The sequence below is a fragment of the Labeo rohita genome, chromosome 17 (assembly GCF_022985175.1).
Source record: "Labeo rohita strain BAU-BD-2019 chromosome 17, IGBB_LRoh.1.0, whole genome shotgun sequence".
In the NCBI taxonomy this organism is placed as follows: domain Eukaryota; kingdom Metazoa; phylum Chordata; class Actinopteri; order Cypriniformes; family Cyprinidae; genus Labeo; species Labeo rohita.
In genome coordinates this window covers 34,221,726-34,237,817 of record NC_066885.1, presented here as the reverse complement: position 1 = coordinate 34,237,817, position 16,092 = coordinate 34,221,726, and the positions used below count along the sequence as shown (strand labels likewise).

Below are 16,092 nucleotides of genomic sequence, written 5' to 3'. Positions count from 1 at the left end.
TGGTATTTAGTAGTTAAATTGGTCGGAATTTGTCTGTTTGGACTTGTCCTTTATATACCACAAGTCTAAAATAATAATAATAATAATGAAAGTCTATTTTTTTCATATGAACTTTTTTTGAAGCTTGAAGAATTTAAAGTTGTCAAAATAAGTTTATTTTACTTTTTTTTCCCCCTAAAACTTAAGGTCATACAGAACGTATAGAAATATAAACGCACATATATAAGCAGAAAGCAAAAACAAAGTTCTTTATTAGACTATGGTGTAATGTAATGTATTAAGTGTGTGTGATTTCTGTGCTGTCCTCCTCATGTCTGTGGGACAGGCTCTGACATCCACTCATGGTGTATTGTTTATTTTTGTTTTTTAAGGGATAGTTGGTGGCGTGCCAGTAATCTGGGGTCTTATATTGTTTAGGACATTGCCTGTGCGTGTTGATTCAAGCCGCTTGGATCTTGCCATATATAGAAATGTTGATATGCACGTTCCCACTGTAACTTGACATGGGCTACTTCATGCAAACTGAAGTATGTCATAGACATATTTCACAGTGAAATCTGAATGAAGATGAGCAGATCCTAAACGGGGAAAAAGTTTCTTTGTATAGCTGCATTTGAAACTGTAAACTGATGTCTACAATGCTCAAAATAAACAGCCAATTAAACGAAAGTATTCTGAAGCCATCCTATACATAAATGCGATCATAAATGACTTCAAATGATTTTCAAATGCTACTTATACATACTACAAATACTTGGTCCTGTATTTCTCTGCAAGTCACAAACGTGATTATTACGAGCCCAGTGACATTCACGCCTCAACCTGTAAGCACACACGTGACACAATTAAGATTTCAATGATCGGTGTCTAATAGAGAAGCGTATCAGAGGTTTGTACGATTCAAATCAGACTAAACATCCAGCAGGAGGCGCGCGAACTTTACAAACCCCGCGGTCAGAGTGATTGCGCCTCTGTGCAGCAGAGAAGGAGATCTGGCGTTCAGATAATTAGGATTGCACAGTCATTTCTAAACTATTCTATTCGTTTCCATTGCTCTGGGTTACGTAATGTGCAATTACATTTTCTATGCGTTAGCTATTATATAAAGCGACTGCATGAATGGGAAAGTGGCGGAGAGCAGTTGGGGTGAGAGTGGCTCCGCCCACCGCACACGTCACTCAGGCTCCGACTATAAAAGCGCAGCGGGAGCGAAATAAGCCTGGCAGTCCAACGCGAGCAGCGAGAGAGTGCATCTGACAGGGAAGTCTTCAAAAGTCCTTCACAGCGCTCGTTTTGGGGGAGAATGCGGTTGGGGAACGCTATGCTGAAAATCTGCTTCCTTGTAAAGTGCCAATGATGGATGTTTAAGGATGTTATGGGATTACTGTGCAGTGCTCATATGGAATAAGGTTGCAGCATGGAATCTCATGGAGAAAACAGGCTCAGCACTTGAACTCCAGCCCACAGAGAGGACAACCTGGAATTCAGTCTCATTATCCTTTTAAACCTATTCAGCTGAACTGGAACTGTGTTTACTAGAGTGTCGAGTGTCAAGTGTACAGAACGAACCATGCATTTGGGCAGAGGACTGCTGTTTTTCCTTCTTTTAAACAGTGTCACCATGAGTTTCTCTCTGTCAACCTGCACCACGGTGGACATTGACCACATCAAGAAGAAGAGGGTGGAGGCCATCCGGGGTCAGATCCTCAGCAAACTGAGGCTGACCAGCCCGCCGCAGACCCTGGGCCCTAGTCAGGTGCCCTATCAAGTGCTGGCCCTCTATAACAGCACCAGGGAACTGCTGGAGGAGTTAGGGCGAGACAGACATCAGAGCTGCGGCCAGGACAACACCGAGACCGAATACTACGCTAAAGAGATACACAAATTCAACATGATCCAGGGCTCCCCTGAAAACAGTAAGTCCTGCGAGGAGGTCTCACGCCGGAGGCGTTGGGGGTTTCCACAGACGAACAGAGCGCTCTGTATTTATAGTAACACTTTAAAATAACCATATAAAACGAGCAGGGGAATAGATCAGTAGGTCATACAAACGCAGCTATGAAAAATAGTTCTGGTCCTCTAATGGCCCGTGCTGAGAGCCCTCTAGAGAGCAGGGTGCAGTATAAACAATGCAGTTTACGGAGTCTCTGAGCATTTGTTTCACCTAATTGACCAAGAAATATTTGAATATTTGTAATTCTGTTTGCTAAAGTTCCTAAAAAGTGTTACAGGCAGGTGATGTGTCTCTACTCTTCACATGAGTAGATTTACTAAACAGGTTTTAATCAGTCCTGTTCATAAATGGAGCAACTTGACATCTGAAAGCCATTCACATGATTTGTCTGGTCTGTTCGTTCATCGAAGGGTCAGTGCAAAACGATCCCCAACCAATTTTCCATGTATCTCTGGGTCCTGTCCAAGTCCAGACGGGCCCCAGATTATTTGAGGACACAGTCAGTTGTGCGAATGTCTTCCTAGTTTAGCTCTAGACAATTTGATTGCACAGTGAAGCGGTTCAAAGGTAAGACAAGAGATTCCGGAGAACTGATAGGATTCAGTAAGATCAGAACCAGACGGTCCAATCAGGGTTCGTTCCAGAGGGAATTCACTGAGCTGTTTACTCTTCCTTCTAGTAAAAGTTGCTGAATGAAATGAGCTTCTATATAAATTTCAAAATCTTCCCTTGTGGTGTAGTTACACTCTTAAAAATAAAGGGTTTTTTTGCAGTGATGCCATAAAAGAACCATTTTAAGTTTCCCCCTTTCTTAAAAGAAGAATTTTTTAGCAGTTTAATAATCTGAACAACCTTTTTTCCACTATAAAGAACTTTTTATGGAAAGGAAAGATTCCATGGATCTTATGGAACCATTAACACCAATAAAGAACCTTTATTTTTGAGAGTGTACTGGAGGAACACCCATAGTGTTCTCACAGGGACTTCAGAATTCCGTTTGGAATGTTCCTTAGAGAACCGCTGGTTTTGAAAGCGTTTCTCCCGAGGATTTTGATCTGAAATGTAACACTTTTAAAAGCCTCACTTGACAAGGTTGATGGTTTTCTTGAAGGGTTGGTGTATTTCTCATTAAAACAGGAAGTTTATGTGGAACATTCATCCCTTATTTAATTTGTTGTTTGTGTCACAGCTGTGAACTGTGATTTGCTGCTTGCTGTTGGTAGTTGGTGGCAGGTGGTATTAGGAGGCGGAGCTTTCTCATTCTAAGGAGTGTCTTATTGGACAAAATATGGCATGTGCTTGTGAGTGCAAGTCAAGGAGTCACCTTTTTCTTTTTTTTTTTTTCTCGGAATGGAACACTTGAAGAATTTTTAAAGCTTATACATGCACATTAGTTAGTTTTGCCATTTTGATTTCATTTCTCCTTTTTAAGCACCCTTCTTTTGGAAATAGGACTGCATCAAATAAATGTATATTTTAAGAGCTTTATATTAAATGACGATCAGCCCACGCTCAGCGTGTTATTTTTAAATAAAGTCCCACAGGAGCCTTCATCCCGCAGCACAAACAAAAGAATTTTAGCACTCAAGTGGGAAGACGTGCATTTGCGGCCTCCACACCAGACTGGCAACAGGATCTCTTTTCTTTCCATTAAGCAGTTTTTGGTTTCAGCAAGCCCAGTATGGGAGAATGTGGCTGGGGTAGAGTAATGTATATTCACGTTCCATTCACATCAGCTAAACTAATGGCTTTTTCAGGCGCTGCGTTTTGGAAGCTCGCGCCGTGTGGAATCATTTACGCGTCCTGCTTTTCCATGCGTCGAGGCAGCGGTCTAGAAAGCGTCCCGGCATTCGTAGCTCTGAGTGCATCAACAGGTTACGCTTCCTTATCGGCCCTAAGTGTATTTGCATCCAAAAATGACTGCGTGACATCATTGGAAAGCATTTTTGCCATTCCAGGCCTGTTTATCCATTAACCAGGAGCAGAGCGAGATAAAGCCGTGCACCTGCGTTCCAGCCTCTCCGGTCGCTGACTGATTGGCACTTGAAAACCCTTGAGCTGCCATCGTCGCAGTCAGCTTTCCAGAAAATGTTCTCTGCTGACGGAGGAACACCCAGTTAGCAGATGGTGACAGTCTCCCAGGTTAACAGTATCTGGCTTTTGGAAATCACGGCCGCGGCTGCCAGAGAGCGATGGACGTGGATCAGAGCTGCAGAGAGCGGCCTTTCTGATATGTTTAATAGTAAGAAGGTGATGTAATTTCCAAGCAAAACAGAGATCGCACTCGCAGGCCAAAGCACACAAACACGCACACTTTTTTTCCTTCTCTTCATCTCGTTTCGCGTCACGTGAGCGCTCAAGTCAGCAGCAGGCTTTTGCGCATTATCTCATCTCGGAGTCGGCGGCCTTTCAGCCGTCGGTGTCATTTGTTTGAGGGATTCCACGTTCACTCAAAGATACTTCAAATAACCGACCGCAGCAGTCAAACAGTCACTTAACATGGGTCACGCACTATTATACAGCGCTTGATAAATGCACTCAAAATATTTACTGCATGACCTCATTTCACTTCGGACTTGCCATTTGGAAGCAGAAAAAAGACAGCATAGGACCTGAAGGAAAACACACGATGTTCTTCAAAGATAGTGTGTCTTGATCGGCCTTTACAAGTTGCTTTGATTCGCATTCAATCTGCTGTTATCTGCTATGATGGCTGCAGTCTTTGGTGGTTGGAAATGATTTAACCCTTACGGTTCTGCACGATTAGCTGAACTTTAAAGGATATAGTAGAGTTGATGAATATAGTGGCCTGATTCTTCGGTGAGGGAAACTTTTGGGTGCCTAATCTTGAAAAAATTCTTCAAACTATGCTTCCAGGATTAGATGATTAATCATCAGCTTTCCAGTGGGTTTTGGTATATTGTAAGATGGTGTGCTGGTAATGTCTTGGAGTTCCTAATATGAGACGTTAACTAGCAGTTTATTAACTGTCTGATCATCAAACTGTCATAGAGTAAGGTGTTCTTGTAGACCAACCTATATGTTCGCATCATTTTTGGCTCCCGCCACAAAAACTCAACAGGATTTTTCCATTACATTTTGGATAGCAGCAGAAAATAAGCTCTATGACTAACACAAGTTTATGATTCTTGCACATTTTGTTCATTATGATAATCTTCACAAGCAAACTCAACTTTTATAAGGCCTAAATATAATTGCCAGAAGACAAAAGCTAAATGGACGATATAAACTAAACCACAATCATATGATTTAAGCATCACCAACACTAAGCTTTTACAACTCCTTCAGACTTTATTTTAAAACATTTCCCCTTTAACTATCCACTGTGCTCTTTTTATAATATTGTGGATGAACCTGACAGCACTCTTTCTGAAAAAAAATAGTTTACATGTGCATTTAGTGGTATATTTTTTTTTTTCTGTCACAAAAATTTGTTTAATTTGGCTTCTAGAATTTTGATTGAAAGTTGTGTTCTAAAATGTTTGCTGTGATGATAAAGACCACAATATTGGTTAAAGCAGTTGTTTAAAACTATTAAAGTTTATAGTTGTCTATAATGTAAGTAAGCATTAAGGTATACAAGAGACCAGGATTATTTATTTGTATAAGGCTAATTAAGTGGCATTGTTCAGCTTGAGGATCTAGTCCTGACACAGTAAAATCATCACCTTACGCTCTCGTTCCCATTTTCCGGCTTCATTTGGGAGCACATTTGTGCAGCACCTGCCCTCCTCTCCCTCCATTTCCTCTGTTTACTCCTCTGCTCTGACATCAGCGCTGCCCTGATTACACCCGTGGCTTTCTCAGGAACTCTGGATCATGTCACCTGGCAGGAGAGGAAGGACGTCCCAGACACAGGATGCAGGACGGCGGCTCTTAGTATCTGAGCCGGGACGCCTGGAGACGCCGCCGAGTCTCTCTGTAGTGTCCGTGTTTAGAGTCCAACCAACGAGAGGACCTCAGAAATGAGACTTAACCGGCCAATGGCCAACTTCTGAGAGCATGTTAGAAAGTGAAATTGAATATGACGGATTGGTGGAAGCACTTCGGTGGAACAGTGTGCTAAAGTAATAACATTTGCAAACCTGTTGCCGTTTAACAGGGTTATTCTCGTTAACTAAAACTATGAAAACGGTATTGTTAATTGAAATAAAGCTAATAAAAAATATAAGTAGTTGCCAAAATAACTTTTCTAATTCCTGTTAAAGTTTAAAATCTGTTAAAGTACTAAAATTACTAAGTGTAAAAAAAAAAAATAATAAAAAAATAAACAAAATGAGCAATATATTTGTTATAGTATTTAATGTTAGTTCATCAAAATACTGTTTATTGTTAGTTTATGTTATCTCCGGCCTATTAAATAATAATAACCGATACAGCTTTTGATTTTAATAGTGTATCGGTAAATAAGATTAATAGTAATAAAACAAACTATGATTAATAAAGGTTCTCGCAGTAATTTTCATTCTTAGTTTATACTGACCTTAACTACTGTAATTAACTAGTATTAACATATGGAATATTGTTGTAAACTGCTACCATAATGCGAATAACACTGCTTTGTAATAACAAACTATTGCTGATAAAAGCATTTTGAGCAATCTGTCTTTCTTTCTAGTTCTGGAGGTCTTCGGGCAAACGTACGATCACTGTGACGTCACTCTCTGGCTGTTTGACCCATATCTGATGACTGCAAACTAATCTTTGTATTCGACTTCATTTATAGCAACAATCCCTGCACTTCCATTCATGGAACAAATGAGCCACGCACTAGAGCCCTGGCGAAAATCAGCCATAATGTGAAATCCACCTAAAACACTGCAGTAGGAAAAATGAGATCATCTAGAAGGAAACCGAAGACTTGATTAGAATTTCAAATCTTAAAGTGGGGCTTTCCACCTTAAAGAGGGAGAGTGGCGTGAGAAGTTTACGGACAGACGATCTGACCTGCCTTGTTTTGGCTAGCAGCAACTGCACTCTCCAAAGATATACCTGTTAACCACAGATGTACAAAATCACACCATCTTTCCATTTGGTGCACAAAATGCACGAAAGTAAAAAAGAAAGCAGTGCAAAAGAGCAGTCCTCACAGTCAAGAAGGAGGCCTGCACAAGCGTGTGGTTTGTGTGAGGTACAGTATGCGCGGCTCGTCTGGCCAGATCTGGCCTGCTGCAGCCCAACTGGCATAATCTGTTCATATTACATAAATATTCCACATCTGACTCGCCAGCCAGCCAGTCAGGAATTTAGTGGATCGCTAATGGATTGTGGTCTGTCATCAGTGAGCACAGACTCTAGCGTTAGGCCTTTGACAAAGCAGAAGAAACACTTTACACTTATTATTCTGTTTATCCTTAAGAGTGTTTTCAAAGTGTTAAATAAAATACTAAAACAGAAGTTGAGATGAGATTCGGAGGGTAAGCTAGATAAGCACTGCAAAATATTTGGGTTAACGCACATTAATATTAGTGCATAAAACCTGTATGTGAATAAAGCAATAAGCCCCAAGAAGCCATGGTTTACAGTGAATTTGTAACCGCTAAGGAGTGTTGTTAGGAACAACGCGAAGCAGAGATACTTCAAAAACCTCTAAAAACAGCTAAACAGCTGAAAGCTCCTTAGCTGTTATAAATTCACTGTAACCCACAGCTTCACTGGGCTTATTCCATAAGTTTCCATATACGTAGTAAGGTTTCATAAAATGAAACAGAGCAAATAAAGTGTAATGATATAACTAAAAACAGTATTCTTCCACCAAACAATGTAGTTCCTCAGAAACAGTTGTGGTTGCAACAACGTGGTTGCTGAGCAACACACAGATGTAAACAAAGGTGCATGTTTGTAGAGTATTTTACAACAGCTTTGAATGCAGATCAACCAATCAGAATCAAGGACTGGAACTATCCGTTTGATAAATTACAATAAGTTCTTGCTTAAATTTATTCAAAGTTTAGACAAAATTTCAAATCAGCTGAAATACCAAGATTCCCAGTGACCTTACAAGCATGGAATGCACCCAAATGTTAATTTATATATTATTAGTACTACAGATTGAATAACTAACTGACTCAGTACAGTAAATCTCATGTATTTCATAGTATCCAAAAACAGTGCTCAACATGGGATGGTTCATAATAAAATAGTGGATTGTGTGTAAACTAGTGTTTTGAAAGAAATTTTATACTTTTATTTATCAAGGATGCATTAAATTGATCAAAAGTTACAGTAAAGACGTTTTATGATGTTACAAAAGATTTCTATTTCAAATAAATAATCTTCTTTTGAACTTTCTATTCATCTTTAAATGCTGAAATCTAAATGTATCACGTTTCCACAAAAATATTGATATCAACATTGCTGATAATCAGAAATGTTTGTTGAGCATCAAATCGGCATATTAGAATGATTTCTGAAGGATCGTCAAGACTGGAGTAATGATGTTGAAAATTCAGCTTTGATCACAGCAATACATTACATTTGAACAGATATTCACATAGAAAACAGCTATTTTAAATTGTAATAATATTTCACAATTCTTTCACAAATTTTTGATTAAATAAATGCAGCCTTTGTGAGCAGAAGAGACTTCAGACAGCATAGGGTTTGCTGTGCAAGAGGCTGTGCAGAAATGGTTTGACCAACATAGAGAACTCTACATTTCTAGTAATTTGTATATATTAACATTATAACGAGGAAGAGAACAGGATAATGTGTTTTAGATGCATGTTTGCATGAAAATGTTGTCTGTTTAAATAGGTAAGCTGCTGTTTGTGAATGACGCCCACTTTTTGATTGGTGTGTTTAACAACATGCTTCACTCCCAGAAGAAAGCAGACACTAAAAACAACCGAAAGACATGCTAGTATACTATATATATATATACATATACATATTTTTTATTTTTTTACTGAACATGGCAGCAGTAGTTCAGAGTAATAAAACAACTCAGACTGTGTGTGTCAATAAATGATGATATTAGCAGATGCAGTGTTTTGATGGATATGTGTTCATGCATCTTTCTTTACAATAAACTTGCTGTGATATTTTCTGTCAAAAGAAAGACATTCAAACATTTAAAATGAAATGAGATGATGACAAACTATTCATTTTTTGGGTGAATGAATCATTCACTCAAAGAATTTGGTGTACAACCATTTTCACTCAGAAACTACTAGTAAATTTTCTCAATAATTACAAAGAAACCCCAAGTAACACATTAAATTAAACATGAAATTCTGAAGCAGAAAGATTGAAACAGTATCTAGTAGCATCTAATAATAGTAATCTCTAAATTAGTTTACAGTGTTGAAGTGCCCATATACTTCAGAGCAGTTAATGTGAAATGAAGTTATATCATATGATATTTATTCATGTGAACTGGGGGCTTTCTTGCACCTGTTCTGTAGTAACAGTGAGTTTAGTCCTTCGCACAATTGGCTTCCATTTCAGGATTGCTGAATTTTTAGACTCTTGTGGCACAGATCATAAACAGATGGATGACAGGTTTGCCTGAACGAGCGACTGAATCAGATCAGATCAGATCAGATCAGACGAAAATGATAACTGTTCTCTGACGTTAACTGACCTCTGACATCTCGCATTGCAGATGACCTTCCCTACTGCCCCAAGGGAATAACATCAAAAGTTTTCCGCTTCAACGTCTCCAGCATGGAGAAGAACGCGACCAACCTGTTCCGGGCTGAATTCCGTGCCCTGCGGGTGCCGAACTCCAGCGCCAAGAGGAACGAGCAGCGCATCGAGCTCTACCAGGTGCCAATCAGCTGTACATACTGAAATAATAGCCAGAAGAAACCATTTCAAATGGAAGAGTTTGTTGAAACTTTAGAGAAAACATTAACAGTTTGCATGTGCTTTTGTTGAGTATCATATTTCATGCAGCAGGTTTTTATAGTCATATAATCTGTTCATATGATGAACTTCTGCTGCCTGTAATGTAAATCTGACCTTTATAACAGTAGAGCAGATACTGACATGAAATGTTTAAAATATGAGTGATCACTCTGTATCTCCAATAATATGTCTTAGTAAGATGAGATTGCAATGATCCAAACATATAATGAAAAGCAATCCAATGAAGATTGAGAGATAAACAAGTTCCTCAAAAGATCCTGATGATCAGATGCGACACTCACTGATTTTTCTACGAAATGATTGATGGAGAATCAAGTAAAGCCAAGCTGCTTCAGTCCAGTAAGTGTTCTTCTGGAAATATGACTGCAGTTATTCTTATGTTTACTTAATACAAATCAGGAAAGATTTGACAGCAAAAAAGACACGTGAAGCACCACCTGAAGCTGGACGTTTGTACAATTACACTAAAAGTCCTTTTACTTGCTAAAAAAGCCCCTAAACTACCAATGAGACAGCAGAAGGCATGGAGTAGACTGAGTGAGACAGGTTTATCAGCAAAGTTTTCATTTAGAGGCCTTCACACAGTTGGCTTTCTAGGGTTAAGACTTTATTTTTCCAAGAAGATTTAGAGGATTTACGATCAGGCCCAGGTGGGATCTCTGGATGTTTTTGCATTTTCTCCACTAATTTTAAAGGGAAAATCTGCAGGATTCTATGGAATGGATGTAAACGAACAGAATGTGAAACTGAGCTGAGCATTTTGGTAGCTGAAAACGTTATAAAGCCAAAACTATTTTGTTTTGAGGTTATATAAGTCTGAAGAGTCTGGGATTTCCAGCGCTTTCTGCCAGTCTCAGTCAGCAAATCTGTGACTCCACACAGGAGTAGATTAATTGTCAACAAGATCACATGCAACTTGTAAGCCAGTCATATATAATAAAGTTTACAACAGTCATTCATCACTGAGCAGAGATAACCAAGCATTTTACAGCGAAGGGCCAAAAATCAAACTTGATCGAGGGCTGCGGGACAAAAGTAAAAGTTGCATTGTATTATATTCAAATACTATTCTATATGTTAATATTCTTAACATTTTGATGTAAATATAACACAGTATAAAGATAAAGCAGACATAAAGATATGCTTAAGTAGCTTGTTTTTCTTTTTGTCCTTCCTACTGCAGGGCCAAATCACAGGTTATCAGCAGGCCCACTCTGTCATGACATTATTTAATAAACATTTTTTAAATAAAACTGAAAATAAAATGGCACATATAGTTCATTCTAAAATGAACATCTTATGCCAAACATACGGTTAATTTATTGTGTAAAAAAAAAACACTGATGTCTTGATGTTTGTGTGTGTAGTTCTTTATGAGAGGTGCTGCCATCTTCTTTCTGTTTGCACTGTATTTACATGCTAAACTGTGACAGCTATAATATGTAGAATAACACAATACAGTGAACCTGAAGCAGTGTTCATAATGCACATTATATCCAAAACACAAGTACACAAACACAGACATGAATGTTCGGCCAAGCATGCAATCCTTCTCTGACAGTAATAAACATCAGAGGTGATAAATTGATCAAACTGGAATAGATTTTTATTATAAATCTTTCAAAACTGACTGATCATGTGCCCTGAAGTTGTTATGTGGTCATATATGCTTCTTTATAGACTAAAAAAAAAACGAAGAGAAGGTGATGTTATTATGAAAACAGAATCAACAGAACAGTGAATGACGAGTCCAAGCTCTCAAATTGCTTACATATACACTAGCATCAAAACTTTTTGGGTCAGTAAGAGTTGTTATATTTTTGAAAGCAGTAAATACTTTTATTCATCAAGGATGCATTAAACTGATCAAAAGTGGCAGTAAAAACATTTATAACGTTACGAAAGTTTTCTATTTTAAATAAATGCTATTCTTTTCAAATTACTATTCATTGTTGAATCCAGAAAAATAAAATGTATCACAGTTTCCACCAAAATATTGTGCAGCACAACTGTTTTCAACATTGCTAATAATCAGAAATGTTTGTTGAGCAGCACATCAGCATATTACAATGATTTCTGAAGGATCACGTGACACTGAAGACTGGAGTAATGATGCTGAAAATTCAGCTGCGCATCACAGGAATAAATTACATTTGAACAGATATTCACATAGAAAACAGCTGTTTTACTGTGATATAATTTCACAATTTTGACTGTATTTTTGATCAATTAAATGCAGCCTTGGTGAACAGAAGAGACCTTTTTCTAAAACATTTATTAAATCCCCAATTGTAGTGTATAGTGAATATATTTCTAACAATTAACCAAATCAGTTAAAATGACTACACACCAGATGTTTTCTATAGTATTTGGTTTAATTATAGGTAAATACTTTAGTGCATGAGTCATTCATACACACAGTCTTGTACCTTTGACGTTTTTTGCAGTTATTAAATACGATGCCAATACACAGTATGACACATCCTTCACATTTAAGCCTCAGATGCTCGAGTTTCCACACACTGAACAAACACAGACACGAGGGAAAGATGATGGCACTGTACTGAACTGAGATGGAGCGCAAGCCGTTTACAGGCCTGATCTGTATTCCAGGTGCTGATGGATTATACAGAAGAACATTTGCACAATTGCAACCGAACAAAAGAAGCATTCTGAGAAACTCAGAGCTTTACTTTCACATGCCGATGCCTCTAACCGCAGTATAAAAATCCCTGCCGCTCGCAGGCCTGAGAGCCGTTATATAACGGATTCATTCCGCGAGTATATATTCTATAGGTGTTGTATTTACAGTGGGGATTTTCACGCCGTTTCCTGCCGAACCTCCCGCGGGAGCCCGAGAGCCCTGATCGGGTTCCAGCATTTCCTGTAAAGGAGCCATTGGTCCCGGGCCTCACGTCAGAAGCTGCTTCGCCCCGCAGGAGAGAGCGCCGGGGTCAAGAGGGGCGCGAAGCGAGCGCTACGCCCCCGCACGCTGGCCGCGGCTCTGGCGTGGGCCGCTCAAGTGCTCTCCACGGACCTCCGCCCCCAGCCGCGGTCTTACAGGATGTTAGATTAGGTCCTCGCAGCGCTCCAGAACCTACTTATCCCAGCCTGCTTTTCATGGGCCAAGCAGTCGTGGGACCTCCATGCAGCGGCGGATGCTGATTTTATCTGGCAGACTGAAGCGTCAGACAGCGAGGGGCCGCATTCTTACAGCTACTTTCAAGGTTCTTCTGCTTTTGTACTGCAATTGCAGTAAAGACGATGGATGGGATGCCTTTGTAAGAAATGTGAAAAATGTAGGACCATATTCTGATCAGTGACAGACAATAACTTTCAATTACGGGATTATCTTGCCCGTAATCTCACCTTAAATTGATTTCCTAGGGCATCGTTTACCTTTTTATGGGCAGTTTTTTATAACTTTATTCAATTTACACTGAAAAAAATAAATAAATAAAATGAAATAATTTTCTAAAGTAAATTTCACAAACAATTACAAAGGAACATTACATTTTAAGTAAAAAAAAAACCCAAAAAACCCTGAAATAGTTTTTTTTTTTTTTTATAGTTTTCTCCATAAATTGCTGTTTTATTTAAAATTTGTGTTAAAAAATTACATTTAAAACATTGTTACCAATCAAATGAAAGCAAAATCAACAAAATTCATCTTTAGACTGCAGAAGCAGCACATTATCTGATAAAAATGTAATAAATAAATATTTACCACTGTTTTTTGTTACAAATTATGTTGGAACAGTAATACATTAATTTACAACAAGAATACACCTCAAAATATCTACATCATAACAGGAGGCTTTAATTTTATAGCAATTTTGGATTAAAGACTATTTTGTTAAATATTTTTTATCTAAAAATAATATATGTATATATATTTTTTTCATTTTTCTAAAATAATTTCACTGAATAATCTGTTAATTGTAAAAAGAGACCAACTTTAGGTCTGTATTCAAAAGCGTTTATGAATTATAACAATTTAAGTTTGGCTATGCACTTTCACGTCTATTTTTCAAAAATGAGGTGTTAAATATGAAATATTTTAAATATCGTTGTATTTATTTATTTTTTGACTATACTAAAGCATAAACATACCATAATATGCTTGCAGATATTTAGGAAACATGCTAAATTTGCATGCTTGGTTCTCTGAAAAATGCTACAGCCAGAATTCTCTGCTTTGAAAATGCTCATTCCGTGTCGGAATGTCTGTTTTTGTTTTGGTCTGTGTGACTCCGCCCACTACAAGTTTACCCAGTAGTAATTAGACACTGCCTTGGGATGCCAGTTGGCACAAAAAAAAATTGCAGCCACTGAAGCCAGCAAACAAATTGGGTTGAAGATCGCAGATTCTACCCAACCTAACGCAAGCCTTGCCGTTCATCTAAAAGGCAATTACCAAAGACATATTAAAGCATGGATACATCAGCTTATCGATTTACCTCAATCTGGCAACCCACGTAAACGTCAAGTGTAACAATGAGAGGGGTGAGAGAAACATATTTGTGAGTTAGGACTGTGGTACCCATTTCAAACACTAGCTGTCAATATTACATACAGTAACTTTAATATTTAATATAGAAATATAAAAGATGGGGGTGGGGATTCTTCATTTAAAGATGACACTAAAACTGGCAATAGGTGGCAGCAAATTAATCAAGAATTGATTGAGTCATTGGTTGCACTGTAGAGCCCTGCCCTCTGTAGACAATTTTAGATTTTTTTTTTCTGAATGGTACAGATCTTGGTGACTTTTGTGGCATATGCTATATGAACACAGAACAAAATCTAGGACATGATTAGAAAATGCTAAATTAAAAAAAAAAATCACAGTCAAACATGAATCTGCTTCCTCAACAATGACAATGTTTCAACAATGATTCTTTGAACTCATGTTGTCGTTTGAACACATCCGTGATTACACTGCTTTAGATCTCTAAAGGCACACAGTAACAGCACTTGGTTCATGACAACAGTAATGACTTCAGTCAGTGATTCAGTTATTGAACTGATCAAACCGATAACTCATGCATTTGAGACTGAGAATGAGACTAACATGTTAAGTGTTTTTGACCGATTCATTAAAAACAACCATATGAGTCATTCATTTGTGAATCACACATCCTGTGAATATTACCTTTTAGTTTTTAGTTTGTACTGCAACTATACTAAAAGTGAATTTATAGGTATACTGATCATTTACTAAGTAAATACTTAGCATTTTTAGTACACTTTGAGGTATAGTCTCAGTAAACTACTAGTATTTTCATACTGCAAGTGTATATATATATATACATATAGTTATGAATATCTAAACAACATACAAAACATCAAAAGACAGAACAGGGCATCTGCTTGTAAACAAAAACATTTTATTCTAGCTTCATGCATTCTATTTTTATAAGCACTTGAATGTGGGTAAGTCTCATAAATAAAAAAAGAAATAAAACAAAACAAAACGCTGAAATTCAGTGGATTCAGAAAGCTGGATTCAGAATGATAATCAAAACATAAATAGAAATTGATCAAAACCCGAAAGCTTGACAGTCATTATTATCTCTTAATGGGTCGACATTTTATTTCATAACGTTACACAGTTTTGATGATTTGTTTTTTTGTCTGATGGAGAGGTTGTGCTAGACTTTAATATTGTCCGTCATTTTGACGGACAGGGTCGTAAAATTTCCGTCATAATCTATTACTACCCGTCATTTTTAATTATTTTTAATTACATATTTTAATTATAATAACACATTTAATTGCTTTTATTTTTGTTCACATTTTTGCTTTTAATCATGAACCTACAGGACTACAGTGCAGTGTTTAAAAACAACAAAATACGCTAGGGCTGGGTAAAAAAATAGATAGATTCTCATTTTAATGAACCAATATTGATTCTTAAATCACAATCGATCTCTTGGTCTATGCTGTTTTCAGTTGATGAATAAACAGCACACAGTGTGTCTTCCTTCCAATAAATAGCAATAGGCTAGGCTTTGTGTTACTTTTGGTATGAAACAAAGTCCCAAATTCTGTCAGTTTCCTTAGAAAATTCAAGCAATAAATACAGTTTTGGCACTCTTTAATGTGACGTGATAGATCGTTGTAGTTTCTTTGTTCTCGGAGGAAAACATTTGTGACGGTTTCATTTTTGTTCTGTATCCCCTGCTCTGCTGCCAGACTGGAGCGCACTCGCCACCAACTGGACAGGGATGGGAATTACAGCT

At 37.8% G+C, this 16,092-nt stretch overlaps 1 protein-coding gene across 1 annotated transcript in view; it reads left to right on the top strand.

The window, feature by feature from the left end:
- The first annotated feature begins 1,231 nt into the window (after positions 1-1,231).
- tgfb3 (transforming growth factor, beta 3) overlaps positions 1,232-16,092 on the top strand; it is a 31,072-nt gene continuing 16,211 nt past the window's right edge. The window contains exons 1-2 of the mRNA XM_051133573.1: positions 1,232-1,916; positions 9,582-9,745. Coding sequence (XP_050989530.1) covers positions 1,571-1,916; positions 9,582-9,745 — 510 coding nt within the window. The 5' untranslated portion in view covers positions 1,232-1,570. The remainder of the gene's footprint in view (positions 1,917-9,581; positions 9,746-16,092) is intronic.